The sequence below is a fragment of the Limulus polyphemus genome, unplaced genomic scaffold (assembly GCF_000517525.1).
Source record: "Limulus polyphemus unplaced genomic scaffold, Limulus_polyphemus-2.1.2 Scaffold629, whole genome shotgun sequence".
Taxonomy (NCBI): domain Eukaryota; kingdom Metazoa; phylum Arthropoda; class Merostomata; order Xiphosura; family Limulidae; genus Limulus; species Limulus polyphemus.
Window position 1 is genome coordinate 378,232 of NW_013666239.1, and position 19,527 is coordinate 397,758.

Below are 19,527 nucleotides of genomic sequence, written 5' to 3' on the forward strand. Positions count from 1 at the left end.
GTTTCAAAACTAGGGATATAATAGAATTTTATTCTGCATGCTTGAAACATTACTCTAGCTATGTGACTTTGAACAATACTGGATGACATAAATATCAAAATGGTTTACAAATTATATAAGTACACCTAGTAGGCTATACTTCATTGGTTCCAGGTTTACAGTTGTGATATCGTGAGATGTTATACTGTGACTTTATTTTAGGCCTGTGTAAGGCGGTAGTTAATTCTTTATGTTATTTTCATTAAGTGGGTAATGAGTCACAAAACAAATAATCAAAACATTTCAGAGTTGGGGGCGCCAAAAGTGTCTTTGTCCCCGGGTGCTGAAAACCCTTGCTACGCCACTGCTGTCTAACCATATTCTAAAATATGCTGAAGTATTAGCGTTTGTCATCGTGAGAAATTCTTGTAAGAAAACATAAGGTAAACGAAAAATTAATAATTAGAATTCATCTCATCATGACTGCTGCTATTAAAAACTACTTAAGTGTCTTCAAAATAATTATTTCTTAAAAACTAAATCTTAAAATATGTTAGTTAGTAAATGTCAGGATGTCAGTAAAGGTCACAACTACAGAAAGTGTTTATGATCATTATGCCAATTAAGCAGAAACTACAGTCTTCTTGTCAAAAACACACATGTCACTAAACTTCTAACATAAACCATCTGGCAACAATGTTGTTGCTTTTATCTTATTCCACGGGAAGTAAACTGATTAGTTTGACTATCTTCGGAACAAGAGGAAGTCTATATTTTATATCATTTATATAACAGAGAAAACTGTAATTTACATAAGAAGTACTATACCGTTATCAGTATGGATTCATTATAGATTTTTTTCAGAACTATAGCATAGCAATCAAACATTTACAATAATTAATTATGCAGTCCAGGGTATAGATATGAGCAAAAATTTATTTTCGGCCAAACTTAGCGAGTAATTCCACATGGAATAGTATTTGTGCTAAACTCAACAAGCTGGGAGTTTTAGAATAAAATATGTGTATCGGTAAGTCTAATTAAGTAAACAATGGCACTTTACTAATTTCTAAGTATTAGCGGTAAAACAGATCAAATGAAGTGTCATTTGTGTCTTGGAGGAGAACGTAGTGTACAATACCACTCCATTGATTTGTTTGTTTGTTTTTAATGAAAACTACCATTCTACTAACTTGATATTAATCGCTGAAATTCTTACAATAATGAAGTAAATAAATAATAAACAATCTAAAGTAAAATTTCTTCTGAAATTATTTATTTAACTTGACATTTCTATTCGTGTACAGTCATTGCTATGAATATTTTTATTAATAGAGATGTGCTGTTATATTTATAGGTGGAGCAAAAGGGAGTATGCAGTTGTTCCATTCAGAATGTAGTTTAATTATTAACGTCTAATAAACAACAATTAAATTTGTCTCAATTGTCCTCGTAATATTTTATTTAGTACCAACCGTATAGCACCAACTGTTCACTCACTATTGCCCCACCCTGTACATAATACATATGTGTGTGTAATACATATAATTTTAGAATAATAATAAAAATTACATGTACATCCACAAATAAGATTTGTTTTTGCTGTTTGGTTTCAGGGCACATGGTAATACCTAGTGAACAGCTAAACTTTACAGTCACTCACTTCTGATAACTTTAGTCAATAAAAAATTAATAGTTAATTTGCAAATATGTAACAGAAATCCTCGGAGGTCTTGCCACATAATTATAATAATTATACACAATCCTCCTCAGTTGAACATGAAAGTTCCTACCAACATGGCAATACATTTTAAAATAGCCGTTCACATCGCTTAATAATAACAGGATTTTAATTATTATTATTATTTTGCTTTTCTTACTAAATATCGTTTTTCGCTGCAGATGTTAGATATCTTTTTATTTCTTCGTCTTTTAGGTATCTGTGGCCCAATTACAGGTCCGTATTCTGTCTCCTAAGTTAGCACTTAATTACAAATTTCACATGTCTAACAAAGAGTTATGTATATTTAATGTCATTCGTCATGATGAAGCTTAAATCCTTTTTGACCGATTGTAAAAAATAAAACATTTACATGTATGTATATAGACATACACACATACGTATGTCAGTATGCATAAATATATATAATATTATAAGGGAAGTCTTTATGTCTTCAATCTTATTTCGGTTCTGAACCACACAAATAATTAAACTAATACATTAAGTGTGTTTTCAGGTCTTCTTTTCAAAATATTTGATGAAGGGTAGCATTGAGCTTTTTGATAAATAAATAAACATTTTATCTAGATTGCTTAGTTTTGTTCTATATATTCATTTCATATATTTATTTTCAGTTCTATTCATATAAAGCTTTATCCCTTATTAGTTAAAGTTGTAGATTGTTTAGTTTAACATTGTTTACATTCGTTAGAGAATCTGACTGTTTAACTTTCCTCTATATCTTACAGCACTACCTTCTTTAGACTTCCTGTATATTCATTGGAAAATCTTAAAAAAAAAAAAACTATACATATTTATATAGCGATTTAATACCTCATTGAACTTTGTTGAAGATCTAGGTAGTTAACTCTTCTCTATGTTCAACAGATTGTTGAGCTTTCTCTTATGATTAAAAAATTTGCTTTCTTATAGAATCAGATGATTCAGCTTTGCTAAGAGATGAATATCTATCTTCTAATAGCATCATCATCATTAACATGAGATACATTTCACGTTATTACAATCATTAGAGGCACAGCGTTGGTTGATTGTTAAACGTGCATTTTCATCCAGAAAGTCATTGAATACATAGCTGTAAATGAAAATAGAAATATTTGATGCCCAAAACATATTTTAGTAAAATTAATATGTTTACGTTCCGTTAAAACATGTTTGTGCACAGAAACGCTGTGAACTTCTTCCTATTAGCACTATACGTTTTATTTAAAGCTTTAAAGTAACAAGACACTTTAAATACAACCCGACAAAAAAGTTATATGTTTCAACGGCAATATGAAAAACACATAGGCATTAAGCTAGTTATCAACCAAAATAAAGTAGGAACTAACAACAAAATTTCCGTTTTTATAAGTATCTTAATAAATCCCGAGTTTCAATTCATATACTGTCTGTTACATTATTTAACCTAGCCAGTCAGGACAAGTAAAGTGCAATGGGTGTCTGGAACCAAACGGGTCTGTGCAGATCCACTTTCAACAAACATCAAAGACGCATAATGGCTTCGGGGTAAAGTGATGGATGAGTAATCACACATTCAGTGATGCCAATCATAAGCTAAACCCTAGGTTTCAAACGTGCATATACTATGTCATGCGCATGTATTATTTAATTTTATTTGATATTTATACATGTTAATTTTCACATGTGTTTGTTTTAATTATGATGCATTTTGCCATAAGATATATTCAAACGTGTTTCATTTTATGTTTTTTCATTATACGTTAGTTTAAAGATCGATTACAAAAGGACACATATTTAGCTCATTATCTATACAGCTTCTAAAAAAATGGAAAAACGCCTTATCTTGTGAACTGTAATATACATGCATAAGGTTAACTTCTCCAAAAAGCAAAAAATTGTATATCAAATAATTGAAGTTATCTTTTTATTCTTAGAGTTGCATAAATGCAAAACGACACTGCGCGAAACAAAATGTCCAAGTTTTTCTTTGTATACTAAAAATAACTCATTTTTATTACGACACAATCTGACACAAACTATTTGAAAATATCGGTCGCTACAAAATAACTCGGAAATTAAATAGAATTACATGTGGGACAATGTTATTAATTATACGTTATAGTAAAAACAACAACAACAACATACAATGAGACTTCTTATTTCACGTAGTTACATGAATATAATTAATAGCGAATTCTTAGCTAGGGTTAACAATGCCCTATTGCATTTTTTGTAAACATCTGCCATATAACACTGCTCAAAGAGAATATGTGTGAACTGGGACTGCATAACACTGCTCAAAGAGAATATGTGTGAACTGAGACTGCATAACACTGCTCAAAGAGAATATATGTGAAAACTGGGATTACATAGTAATGGCAAAAGAGAATGTGTGTGAGCTTGGACGGCATAACACTGCTCAAATAGAATATGTGTGAACTGAGACTGCATAACACTGCTCAAAGAGAATATATGTGAAAACTGGGATTACATAGTAATGGCAAAAGAGAATGTGTGTGAACTGGGACTGCATAACACTGCTCAAAGAGAATATGTGTGAACTGAGACTGCATAACACTGCTCAAAGAGAATATATGTGAAAACTGGGATTACATAGTAATGGCAAAAGAGAATGTGTGTGAGCTGGGACGGCATAGCACTGCTCAAAGAGAATACATATGAAAACTGGGATTGCATAGTAATGCCAAAAGAGAATGTGTGTGAGCTGGGACGGCATAGCACTGCTCAAAGAGAATATATGTGAAAACTGGGATTGCATAGTAATGCCAAAAGAGAATGTGTGTGAGCTGGGACGGCATAGCACTGCTCAAAGAGAATATGAGTGAGCTGGGACTGCATAGCACTGCTAAAAGAGAATGTTTTGAGGTTATACTCTTTATTCTGTTTAAAACAACATACATTCGGTGTATAAAAACGGAAATGGACGTATTGATGGTTTGATGGTTAGTTAAAGTCTGTCACGATTTCTTTTAAAATATATTTGTTATTAGAGACAGTTTTTAGGTTAAATTTAACCAAGGTATAGACCTATTGACGGTTTGTGGTTATCTACTGCATTTGATAGAACCGGTCACGATTTCTGTTAAAATCTGTTGGTTATTATAGTCAGATTTTTTAGGTTGAATATAACCAAGGTATATATCTATCAATGGTTCGTGGCTATTTGAAACATCTGATAGAATCTGCGCTATCTCTTTTTATAGGTAAGTTAGTGTTATATAACCTATCGACTCCTACGTATTCATTAAAGCTTTATTTAAAATGTATCGAATTTCAAAGGCTTTATTTATAGAGCTGTAATAATTTAACGATACCACATATTTGTTACAACTTTTTGATGTTATAGAAATTATTGATATTTAAAGATACTTTACAACTTCTGTTAGAAATTAACAATTATTAAATGTTGGTTAACTCCCTTATCGATTTAAAAAAGTAATAACAACTCCTGCTAAAAACAACGATCATTTGATCATTTCTGTAATCAAAAACACCTATAATAAAAATAAGTCGCAATTTAGCTTCTCAAAATCGACTAAGACCTCGATGAATTTTACTTGCTTATGGCAGGGGTCGTGTTCACGGTAAAAAAAATATATTTTCGGGATCGATAAGAAAACACAGAAACAAAAGACAAAACAAAATGCTTGGGATGTGTGTTTTATTCTAATGCTTCACTGTTTTGTTTGTATTTAGTTAAATGATTGTATTAATGATAACATTTAGGCTTTAAGCTAAAAAAGTTTCAGAATGACGAGTTTTGATGTGTTGCAGGTACCTTAACAATTTATTCACTAAACTGTTAAAACAACGCTGTTGAGTGAAGTTCTAATAGGATGATTAAGCCTATGAGTTAAATCATACACTTAATGCTCACTAACATAAACTTTTACCCCCCAGTGTCTGTGTACTTATAATGCTAGAAAACGGGTTTCGATACTGTGATGGGTACAGTACAGGTAGCCTATTGTGTAGCATTTTCCTTAACTATTAACAAGCTAAACATAAACTTTTACGTGAAAAAGTCAATAAGTGAAAAGTGAATACGAGCCCCAAAGTAAATGTCAAAATGGGAGTGTTTCATTGATTCCTAACGTTACTACTGAGTCCCCAAAATAAATGTTTGTGTTTAAAAGTGCCCTTTCATTGAGTCCTAAAAGGAGTTACTATTTGGTCCCAGAGAAAAAGTTTATGTTACAACTGTCCTTTCATTGATTCCCAATTTTACAACTCGGTTTCAGATTGAAAGTTTATGTTAGACTCTGTACTTTTACTTATTCCTAACGGGAGTTACTACTTAGTCCCAGAATAAAAAGTTTATATCATAACCGTCCTGTAATTGATTCTTAATGTAACTCATGGTGTAATGAACTTGTCGTTTATCGGTGTTTCACTATTAGTTTTTATCAGCTACACTAATGTTTTTTTTTTTAAGTCTCAACGTACATGTTTAATATACTTCATACGTCTACCGACACTTATGTCATGCCAGGAGATATCTGCTATCCTAAAAATTAACACAATTCTGTCATTTAAGATTTCAACGATATTTCTCCTAGGAAACAAATCAGAGAGAAGAAAATATGCTTGAGAAAGCAAGTATATCTCAAATAGTTAATAGAGTGGAAAACTGAAAAGTTTACAAATAGCATCCCATAAAATATAACTTCTACACGAAAGAGTGCCACGTTTAAAATGTCTACAGTGAAATTACTTTACCTCAACTTAAGATAATATGTGATATATTTTAACTCATTCTTAGAATTAAATATTGAAAAATGCTTCAAATAACACAAAACGAAAAAAGAAATAATATTAAAATTGCTGACAAGACAGCATATGTAACATATGTTCAGTTTTCTCAGTGACTGTAAGTATTTGACTTTCAAAGCTTCTCTCGAAAATACAAATTAAATTACTTATTTAGAATACTTTCAAAATAATAACTCCGTTGTAACAAACAAATACGTTTACCTACTCGTAAAAAAAATCAACTATATTTTGGACTTATTACAACTGCAAAAATGACTTGCAATCTCATAGTATTGCATAGTTGTTTTATGGCCCACTCATGCAAATTAATTATGTGTGTTAGAGTCCAACTAAAAACGAAATTTTACGAAGAAGAGCGTAACATAAAACATAACACACACAAAAAATTCAAGAATTTGCTAGTGACTAGTTCATTGATAAAATGTTTTACTGATATATTTGCTTCGGGTATAATTATAAAAATTCTTATAATATTAATCATAAAACAATAATTATTTACACAAGACATTTGAAAACCATTCGAGGCACGCACTTTACTTTTAGATAGACATTTAATTAACAAACTTAAGAAAATATGTTGACCTCTTTAGTGTCGATCTCACACTTCCACCAAATTAAAGTATATTAGATTCGGTCTTTCGTTACGGACAACTGATAGATTATAAACCATTAGAGATTATAACTCGATAATGACTAGTGATAAAAATGCCAATGGATTTCCAGGAAATGTTATGAAGTAAAGATTTGCAGAGTATATCCATATTTCTCAATGAATTTGTCTTCTACCCCCCCCCTCCTCCCATCGGTGGCTTAGTGATAAGACTGAAAGCTTATAACGCTAAAAATCGGGTTTTAGTACCTTCGGTGGGCAGAGCACAGATAGCCGATTTTGTAACTTTGTGCTTAACAAAATCAAACTTAACACTTTTCAAAATTTTTTTAAGGTTTGGAAATAATGAATATTCAAATCAAAATCAAAACTTTTCTTTGTAAAAGGAGCTGTTAGTTAAAGTAGCAGATTTTGCTTTATTTGGCTATTACTTAAAAAATAGTGTAGTAAAGATTTAGTCCTGCAGGACAAAATTTCAAAATAGCAAGCATAACCTTGACATACGGTTTCAGAGTTTAAGAAGGCAAATTGTAAATTTCTAATGCAGAAGAGAGACTATAAGCATTTGATTAATATTTTATTGTAGAACCAAACAGAACCTACAAACACACAAGATCAAAATTCTAAAACAAGATATTGAAATGTATCATATCCTTAAAATATAATTTCTATATCCTACTAAACAAGTTTAAAAGGTTTAGTATATAAACAATCATTAAAAATACATATGGAAGATTCGACAGAACATTTTTCAAAATTTAACACAATTATAGATCAAAAACCAGTGTCCCAAAGTTTTAAAGCACAAGTTAAACATTGCAACTGACACATTATTTATAGTAGCATAAAATTCACGCGTTAAACAAGATAATCTTTACATTTTCGTGAAACAAAACATAATCGAAAACATAATTTCAGCAACCTTCAGGAAAACTTACAAATTTTTAAAGAAACGCGACATTATCAAAAATGAAGGTTCGATACTCTATAGGGTTAAATTATCTAAACAAATCCTGACAAGTTAAACGCTCTACAGAATAACTTCCAATATTCAAAGTAAGCACAAGATAGCTTTTTGACGTTTTATGTATCCATTTACAACATAAAATAGCAAAATTATGCTATAATCACAAAATTAATCGCAGTTCTGAATTCCTTTTTTTCCCCTTCAAAATAAAAGGCAGATGTACTTCAATATCACGCATCTCTGTTCGCTTTGAAGAACAAAGAGCTGTCACAAACAGCTGTGACAGAAACATTTTGGTTAAGCTTGCCTAATGATCAACTATGTTGGAAAACTAGTCCACGCGTAACATAAGCACTAATCAAATGATCTTCGAATCACTCCTGCTTTGCAGGCCTTTAGGTATCAGCTCATTTCACAACGGACTCGATCAGTTATAAAGAAACTTTAATTCTATTAATTACTATTCTATTAGCAGAAGTGTAGAGAAAAGTTACTTGTTTAACTAAAATATTTACATTTTATTAAACTGACGTTGTGGCGTATTATTATTTAAAAACTTAACTAAAATATATTATTACAATTTATTAAATTAACACTGTTATGGATTATTGTTATTATTATTATTAAAATACAAGAGCTATCATTAATTCTACGTCTGATAAGAAGAACGAGTAATACACAGTATTTTTAAACGCGTGAGAGATAAAGATTTGAGAGGTGAGAATTACAATTTTTGCATTAAGTTGTGAGAAACATTGTACGTAGGCCTAGTCTCGATGTGCTTTCGAAGAATACATGGCTACATGACTAACTTAAAAAATGTTACGTTTTTGTTTTTCTTGTAACAGTATACATATGTATAATACAGTATTTCTGCGTGTTTTGTTGACCGTCATCGAACCAATTGCTTTCTAAACATACATAGTGTATAAGCAATGGCTCTACATACGTGCACTAAAATAGGTCGCTTATTCTTTAGAAAGTGTGATATTCATAGCGAACAAATACATAGATAAACAGACACAGCCGTGGGATCCCGCAGGAAGGGGCAAGGGAATTCACCCCCCCCCCCCGGATTTTCAAAACGAAAAAAATTTACTAAATATGTACAATTATTCTTTTATGTTATTGGGAAATCATAAGGTATTTGTATTTCGATTTCATAATTTTTTCAAACTTGAGTTACTTGACCCCATCTATTTTTTTTTCTGCGGGCGTTCTTGGACACAGCGACAAAATATCATAAAAAAGCTGATTCAAATTACCTATGTAGATTATTTTCAAAATTGTTTTATACATTTCTAGATATAAGGTGTTCAATTTTGTTAGCACAGTTTTAAAACGGAATTGTAAGAACAACTAGAACTGTTGAAAAACATCACTTTGTCTGATGAGGATATAGGTTCGAATCTCGTTCAAAGCATATCAGTTCACTTTTAGAAAATGACAAAATATTCTATCAACGCTAACAATATATTAAACCTTTTAGTATTGAAAAAGTTCAGGTGATTGAGATCCAGAGAGAATAAAGAACCTAAATGTTTTCTGTAATTACTGTATATAAAATACACACTTTGAAAGTGCATATAACGTCACGGTCATTCTACAATCGATACTAATATATAATAACAGAAAACCGTTCATTATAACGGCATAATGGGTCATAAAACGTAGCAATTAATCACGGTTGGATTAAACAGCTCTGCGATATTATAAATTCTTGAAATATTTCTGCATTTGGTTCTGAGGTTCAAGCGATTTACTGTTTGCTATTAACATTTATACAAACGCACGAGCACATACTGATATATATATATACGATTATAAAAAACTATATTTCATCATTGTACATAAAGCATGTCCAATATGGCTAAACTGAAGCCCAAACCAAGGTATTCCCTAACAGTAAATTCACACATTGAAAACGCTAAGAATTATTTCAAATGTAAGAATAGATTATGTATAGTTCAGCGTTTAAATTGTAAGAATACGTAAAATAAAGATGAATAGCTATTTAGATTTATAAATAGTTTTCCTATGTTTATTACTAAATACGTAGTATATATCTTCATCCATCAACCATCATCTATTTCAGTGGTACATCAAACGATTAAAACTTATTAGTTTTTATATGTATACGTAAATAATGCTTTGTCCTATATTTTTAATTCACGTATTCGTGGATTCACTGTTGTTAAGTTAAACATACAATTAATAACGTAAAACGTATTCAAACTGCAGACACACACTTCAGTAAAAAATGTAAACATTAAAATTATAATTCTGCTATATTCAATAAGAGCTTTCTAAGGATTTGGGAAAAAATTGGAATATAAAAAGTAACTGTTTTCTAAACTTTCTCTAAAAGTTATTTATTCACAAATATATAAATATTACCATAAAGATTTATGGAAATCCAGAAAATCACTTTTTATAAATACGAGAAATATATATTGCAAAAATCTTATATACAAATAACAACGGATTACCAAGAATAACAACTATGCATAATAATACAAGCCAAGATCTTTAAAGTATAGCATCATAGCTAAAACTAGCTAAAATAATATATTATACAAAAGATTATAATTACAAAAAAGTTAACGGAATATGAACATAAGATAAAAGTAAACACTCTATATTGTTATGTTAGACAGCTATTTACTAGCTATCTAAAATAATTACAAGACTTGCTGTATAGCGAAGATGTGATTTATTATATGTATAATTCTCCACTCGTATCAAAAATGTTGACATATTTTTTTTAAACCAATACGTTTTACTTACGATGTTCACTGTGAGGCTTGCATGCTCGTGATTGGTCATGATTACATCGCTACCAAAAAAGCGCTTAATACATATATTAAAGAATTTATTGCTTAGAATAAATTTTAGAATTATCTTTCTTTCGTTGCACGATAATTCCAACTGAAAACTAAAAGATGTGTGTGTCCTTATAGCAAAGCCACATAGAGCTATCTGCTTTGTCCACCGAGGGGGAACGAGCCCCTCTAAAAGATATGTTTTCGTTTTTATTTCAAGACAGAGACATTTGACTTGCAACTTGCTATGTAGTAAAAGAACTAAAGTATTTCTATGCAATACTAAATTTTGGAGTTCTAAGTTCAACAATATGATGAGCATGTATAAATCTCATGTTATAGTCCATTCAAATTGACTTTCAATTTAACTAAATAGTTGTTGGGTGAAATACTAATCAATAATATATTGGTGAAACCTATACTAACTAAAATATATTCAAGATGAGAAAGTTGTTTCTTACCTGCCAGACTTTGTTATAACCATCTCAGTTCCCAGCAAATGAAATTTTTCCCACAACTCCTTGGATTCTAGGAAAACTTTTGGGTCGTCCTGTATACCGTCTTCTTCTGACTCTAATGGCTGCATGGGCCTCAGGTGTCCGCCGTGAGCTAGGATGTCTTCGGCAGTAAAGTGTGGCAGAGTCGGTAACTTGGGGAAGAGCGACGGAGAATAGGTATGAGAAAAAGGTAGAGGAAAGTAAGGGGGCTGAGTTAACGGGTTGATTGTGAAATCCGGCTGGCGGGCAAGCGGAAGGAGGAACGGGTGGTAGGCCATTCCTTGTCCAAACCCCAGGTCCGAAGGTTCGAATCTCATGGAGTACAATGTGCACGGCGTAGGCCAAGAGAGAGGAGTCAGAATGAAGAAGGATAGACGTAGAAGAATCTCTGAGTCCCGCTGGTAAAATTGACACTATTTGCAAAATGTTGTACACAGTGATGAATGCACCAAATCCGACTTTGGCCGCAAAAATCGGCTAGAAACAGACGGGAGGATACGTAACTTTCCCGAAGCACCCTCTCAGCTGTACTTCGAAGGTCGGTTATTCTGACTTACTGACGCTAATCATAGATTTATCTCCAAGTGCGCTTACATGTCTGAAAAATAACCTCTCTCTCTTCAGTACTGCTTTAAGGCGTAACTAACAGCTGGTTAGTTTCTAGTTAAATACTGTCAACTGTAGCTTCACAACTGCATGACAAACTAGCGAGGCATCGCAAGCTGTAATAGTTTTTAACGTTAAGGTAAGCGAAACTTTTGGGGTTTGACAAACTATATATATTCTTTACAATATAAATTTAATACTTTGATCTTTTGAAATAATCTATTAAACTGTATATTTCAAAAACCTGTTGTTCACGGATCTAGACAATATTGAGTTCTTATATTTCTTTCTTCAAATTTGGGTTTAGAATGAACATCTATAAAGATGATGTAGCACTTTGCGACAAAGGTTTACTTTAGTGCGTCACTAACGCGAAAAAATGTTGATAACTTCCAAAGTGATTTACCTAAACATGGAGAGACGGTTTCTCTGTTGGCGCCGGCAGTGTGACGTTGAACAATGACACAGTGTTCTCTCGCAGCTTTCATTCAATAAATTGCACGTTCGCCCCGAAAACTGTATAATAAAATGCCAGGCATGCTGCCAATCGTCACCTCGAAGAACGGTTTCACTGCCGCCTACATCCACAATGATAAGTAATTTTGGTAAGAAAATAAGTTTCTAAGGTGGTGTATTAAAGTATTAAGACATTTTACACAAATGTTTAATAATTTGTTTGTACAGAGGACTAACCTGGTTTTCTGGAGTCTTTAAAGAACGTATCAAAGCCAACACATTAGCTGCCAGTGCCGTCACCGGAGGGGTGGGATTAGCAAGTCCCGCCTTGTAAGGTGACGTGTGCCAGCACCTCCACAGCTCAGTTCGCGCCCAACCGGAAGTCGCCTGGTGTTTTGCTCTGTATTATTGACGTCATAACTGAACATAAAAATAGCGTAGCCTTGCTTAACTGGGTATTGACGCCCAGTAAGTAATATATCTCAACCCTTGTTTAAGGGCTTGATGTGAAAATGGTTCTTGGGGACAAAACCTATCATTAGTCTTTAGATTGTTTGCTTTGCTTGCCGTAAATATTAGTAATTTTCTCTCTCACGGATGGCCCGTCTGGCTAACAATAGTTCTTTTAGAACATGGTCAAACCGGTTAGAATAGCTTCATAATCAATACACTGATGCACGTATAAGGGCGTAAGGGGGGGGGGGGAGTGGGCTCTCAACAGAAGGCAAGGTGGGTCAGAAGTTTGGTGTCCAGAACGTGAATAAAGTGTGCTTGGTTGTAAGAAAGCATACAAACAGGTAAAATATTTTTATTAAGCGAGATCACTAAAATATTCCAAAGCCTCTATCAAAAGCATAGTTAAATTTTCTTGTCTCCTTCTCACGCATATAACACTGGTGAAAAAAAAATATCATAAAACTTTTGTAAAATGATTTGCATGTAGACTTACTTCTTATCTTTCGAATTATTTTAGGGTATAATTGAAAGAAAATTCAGCCCTAATAGAGCCTAAAATATAATTTGTTCTGTAATGTGGCCATCTAGTGGTGTTTTAAAAAACTATAACTTTATATGTAGTTTGTTTTATATTTTTGTTTTTACTGTCTGATGTACTAACAAAGTGTGGATAAGAGTATAATATATGTATGCAATTAAATTGCGCAGCAAAACATAGCACAAGTGAAGCGCAATAATATACCTGTTACGATTTTTCTCAGAGATATTAAATGTTTCCTTTCAACTATATTACTTTTCATGGTTATTTTGGCTTTTTTACGCTTTTTCCTGAATTGCATTATATCTATATATACCTAGCTATCTATGTATATATGTATACAAATATGACAGTTGAATATTTAGATTTGTCTACTTCTCTGTTTATTAACCATCTACTTGCCTACATTACACAGAGAACAAGTATCTCTGTTGGATGCAGTAACCACGATGCTTTTAATACTTAATAGTATTTATTTTAGTTTGTATTATTGAATGATTTTTTCTTATTTCGGCAGAGAAGACTTAATACTAGAGAAACGTTATACACAAGCTGTTTGACAGCATGTTGTATAAGGAACAGTGTTTCAGAATCCTGACTTCTACCTACATCAGTTGATTAACTGCTATCATTCTACGAGACTTAAATCGTATAGATAATGTTATGTATTAGAATTTATAACGTTTGAGACTGAGTTAAATTGTAATTTAGATTTAGTAGTTAAATAAATACCAATATGTACCTAAATTATGATATTTGCCAATAAGATTGATACACACAGTGTCTTTTTGAATACAAATAAATTTTAATATACAAACAATAACACAGTTTACAATAACAATTATTACAAATCATGCTCTTTGTAAAAAATATTTACAAACAATATTGAGTTTTCTTTCTGGTTTGGAAATTCCTTGTTATTTTATCGAGGGTTCACAATGTGCGAATTAATTTCAAGTTGATGTACATACAATTCACTTAACAAGGAGCTAGCTAGTTCTATATTCTTCTTTCTTCACCTATCACACGTATATTTTTTCCGCCGATGACATTAGGTAATGTTTTCGTAAAAGTACTAATGTCCGATGTGAATCCACTGAAGTTAAACGATTTGTAATGTTCGAAATTTATAAAAGTTCCTGGTCAAATATCTGAAATTTCCCGATTAATAAGAGTTCATCACAATTATAGCTTCAGAGGTTTATAGTATACCAACTGTAGCAAACCAATAATATATATATACTGTCTTTTGGCGCGTCGCGTTGGTTATATTTATAAGCGTGAAGAGAGTTTCTCGAAATTTCAGCTTACATAACAATATAAACGATACACCAGTGTTTACGTACACACATATATATTGTTGATTCTTACACTCGAGAATTTTCTACAATTTTAGAGAATAGGCGGGAATTTCGCAATGCAGATTTAACAGTATAAATTATTTACATTTCCAAATATAAATTAAACTTAAATATCGATATCCAAATAGATATATATAGTAGTAAATCTGTTATAATAATTTGTAAACTTTATCATAAGAGTACATAAACTTTTAACGAATGTTAAGCTGATAAATTAACATAAAGACTTCGACAAGAAAAATGCAGGATCAATCAATCTATGTTATTAGTGTATTGTATAAACAAAGTTTGGAGTAGAATAAAACTACCGAATTATTTGATGACCCAGGTTCGAGCCTTGCTGATAAATATTAATCAAGAAAAGAATTTATACGAACATTTCAGAAGCTAATAAATATATACACAAGTTCAGTTATAGAAGCTTGATTTTCGACTTAACTTTCAGAGAGTTTCTGCTTATAATGTATTTAGATAAAATAATGGTCCATTCTTAGTACACTACTGATATTAGGGTATACTTAGCATACACAATATGGCAGCCCCATTTCGCATTTTAATGTATATTGGTGAGCTAAACACGTTTTTAGGATCACAAAAAATAAAAGTAGTGAACTCAAGAAAACACTCAGCAAACGAGCTGCTCGCTTCTTTTGAGTTTAATGTACGCTAATGCTTCTAACTTATCAGTTTATGAATCGTTTTTTTTACTAGGTTTGTCTACATTAATTAAACAGAAAGTGTGTTTCTTCGTTATACCTCCATATATTTTAGTAACAGTTATAACAGATACCGTATTTTCCGGTATATAAGTCGATATTTTTTACTCTTAAAACAATGCCTGATTTTACCCCTCGTCGTATACATAGGTTCAAAGGTGAGTTCCAGAAGAACTCTCCAGTTAATAGCATATTTAACTAAAACTACGTTTGTTTGTTTTTTTCTTTTGTTTGCTTTATTGAGTAGGTGGCGTTGACATCGTGCCACCTACTGCGTTAAAATAACATATCTGTAATTGTATCATTGGTCTTGATTCTTCATAACTAGAAGTTACTTATCTCACATGCCAGTTACAATTAATCAAGACATTTTTTATTTGAAAGGTATTGATTTCATCCCTCATACTAGTATTATATAAAAAGGCCCGGCATGGCCAGGTGGTTAGGGCGCTCGACTCGAAATCTGAGGGTCGCGGGTTCGAATCCCCGTCCCACCAAACATGCTCGGTCAATCCCACTATTCGTTGGTAAAAGAGTAGCCCAAGAGTTGGCGTTGGGTGGTGATGACTAGCTGCCTTCCCTCTAGTCTTACACTGCTAAATTAGGGACGGCTAGCGCAGATAGCCCTTGTGTAGCTTTGCGCGAAATTAAAAGAACAAACAAAAACAAAACAATTATATATAAAAAGTTAGTTTCTGTAACGTACATTAATTTTGTAAACATATTTTTATAGTAGACCACAATATCCTAAAGTTTAGTTGTTGTTGTTTTTTTGTAATAGAACAGGAGCTCAGCGGTAATGAGAACTTTGTACAGTTGTTTATTACATCTTTATGACTTACGTTATGCCGCATTGAGCTGTCTGTAGAGTTTGAAGAGCATAAGAAAACACTTGTATTGATTACCCCCGAGCGCAGGTTAGCAGAGTTAAAAAATATAGCTTTTAAGAATTTATCTACAAAAGTAACATCCTAGACTTGCTTGACAAAAAAAAGAGGTCGTCTTTATACATTGAACCTAAAAAAAATACACTTAATTTATTCTAAAATCCAGGGTCGTCTTATACACCTGCAAATGTAGTACTACGAAAAGCTGTTTATTTTATAAAACGTCTATCATTAAAAATAAGCCAGTAGGCGCATATTGTTATATATTATAATATAAACATATCAGATCTATGTCATTATTACTGCTTGTAGAGATCTAATGATTTTCGTCAGTTTACTATAATCTGAACTATACAAAATCCGGCTTTTAACATGTTTTATTACTAACAAAGTTAGTTAGTTTTAAAGCAAAGCCACATTGGATTATATGGTGTGTTCACCGCGGGAAATTCAACCCGGGTTTTAGCGCTAGAAGTCCGTAAACTTGCCGCTGTACAGACAGGGGACAATAAAACACATTCAGCTCACATTGAAACAACACTGAGTTCAAAAAGTTGCTCATAACCGATTTCGTTGTTTCCTCACATAAAAGTATAGGTTTAGAGGAAAATTTAACATTTTCTAGTGGCTTTTTTTTTTTGGTAATCGCTCGACAATCAACGGCTTTAAAGCAAACTAGCTTCTTTCGGTACAAACATAGTAATAAAATTCCCACACGTAAGACAGACAAAGTGCAAGTTTTTAAATTTTATATTATTCAGATTTCGCTTAAATTGTGCAGTTTAATTTTTGTATTATTCAAATTTTGTTGAATTTGTACATTCTCTAGTTTTGTATTATTCAGATTTTGTTGAATTTGTACATTCTCTAGTTTTGTATTATTCAGATTTTGTTGAATTTGTACATTCTCTAGTTTTGTATTATTCAGATTTTGTTTAAATCGTACACTTTTACTTTTTAAACAATCGAAAAATATGTTAAAAAATATGCTCTCTAGCCCCCCCAATGGCACAGTGGTATGTCTGCGAACTTACAACGCTAGAAACCTTCAGAGTACAGATAGCCCATTGTGTAGCTTTGTGCTTAACTTCAAACAAACAAACACTCCTCTCTCCAAATGAAGAATCCCATTTCATGTTTTTTTCAGTGCGCATTTCAGGTAGAGTTGTACCATCTGTAATTCTGAACTACCGACCACAGGAAGGTAACCGGTTGTCAGAAATCTGGTTATTACTAATTATTTTGGGTCACTTTTTCATTCAATTATTTATATTTTTAACATCAGATATTCCATTTAGATAAGATCATTTTAACTCCTTAAACCCGAGCGGAGGCTACCAGCGTCCGGCCGAAAATCCCGATTTACCTATTGGACGGTGAGAGCGTTCGATAATATTTATGTCTCTTTGGCTGAAAATAGAATACAAATTTTATACGATATTGTGATAATTATTAGAACATCATGAAAATAATTCCGGCATAATGTGCAAATCATTATGGGTTGAAAGAGTTAGTATTCCTACTACTACTATTTTAACCATGGGAAGTTTGGCACCTGCCTTGACACAAGTTTTCTTCCCTCTAATAATCTCATCAAGGCTTTTCTAATTATATTTCTCGATCCAATTTGACTTAAGTAGGATCTGGCCTTCTCATATACTTTCACGCTCGCTCCACTTCTATATTTCCACCTTATCTCCTCCAGTCTTCCCCTTGACCAGTGTGACCTCTGTCTCCTTAGTCTACACGCTACTTCACTGATGACATCATTCGGAGATCTTACCAGGTCACCACAGATCTCTGTCTTACCAGTTATGTGGAGCATTTTCTCTTTCAATGATATAACGCTGTGGCCTGGAATATAGTTTATTATCAGATGAGCTTTCAAGTCTCTCAAAGGTTTTACTCATGGTCTTTAGACAAAACCTGTCTCCAATTTTGTGATGAGGCTTGGGAGTCTGTCAGGAATATGAACTAGATTTACTAGCTCAGTTTAGAAACTGACCATTCAAACACTCCGCATGATTCTACCATTCAGTCAAACCTTCTTTGACTGAATGAGGCATTCGTTACTACGATTAGTGTGTCTCTGCTCGTATGTCATTCCAAGACTTCCAGTGTGTTGATCAATCCTGACCTTTCCATCCAGGTCCTGCTTGCCAATCTTCAATGTGTTAAGTTTAATGCCATATTCCCGGACCAACTTAATACTCATGACATTTTCCAGTGGACGTATCTCCTCTACATATTTCTTGACCTCTCTGACCCATGAACTTTATCGATTTCAATCTTTGTATTACTGCTTCCTCTCTTAAGTACTGATATATTAATTGCTCTAAGTAGCGCTTGACTGAATAGAATCTTTTGACCAAACCAAACCGAAAGTGCAGGGTGTCATATGGTGTGAATTTGGTTTTACTTTCGTACATGTGTTGATAATCAATGCCGTAAAAACCTGATTTGTATATGACTTAATCTATTTTACACCATAAAAGGCGTTTGATGCTATAAATAGCACCTATGTCTGTCCTATCCCAGCCGGTCTGATGAAGCTCTGGTATTGGACAAAGGGCCTCGTCGGCATTAGATATGGCATATATAGTGTGGTTGACATATTATAAGATATTCTTCTTTACTTTCATTCATAAGTTCTTAGAACTACATGCTGATTTTCACAATGGTGAGCTTACGTTCTGTGTTATAACTCTCTGGGTTGAATGATGTACGTAAACACAAAACTAACTTTACAGTAGCATTTTAATGTTTTGTTATCTCGACTTTAGACTTCAAAATTACTTTCTATTATCTATCATTATTAATACATAATATTTTTTTAAAATCGTATGGCATCTGAAAGTCAGTTTAACTTACTTTACTGGCCCGGCATGGCCAGGTGGTTAGGACGCTCGACTCGCAATCTGCGGGTCGCGGGTTCGCATCCCCGTCCCACCAAACATGCTCGCCCTTTCAGCCGTGGGGGCGTTATAATGTGACTGTCAATCCCACTATTCGTTGGTAAAAGAGTAGCCCAAGAGTTGATGACTAGCTGCCTTCCCTCTAGTCTTATACTGCTAAATTAGGGACGGCTAGCGCAGATAGCCCTCGTGTAGCTTTGCGCGAAATTCAAAACAAACAA

The 19,527-nt window shown here is 32.8% G+C and overlaps 1 protein-coding gene across 1 annotated transcript in view; it reads right to left on the minus strand.

Annotated features, from left to right (window-relative positions):
• LOC106459567 (optomotor-blind protein-like) overlaps positions 1-11,688 on the minus strand; it is a 51,789-nt gene extending 40,101 nt beyond the window's left edge. Inside the window, exon 1 of the mRNA XM_022386072.1 lies at positions 11,336-11,688. Coding sequence (XP_022241780.1) covers positions 11,336-11,688 — 353 coding nt within the window. The remainder of the gene's footprint in view (positions 1-11,335) is intronic.
• Positions 11,689-19,527: the final 7,839 nt, after the last annotated feature.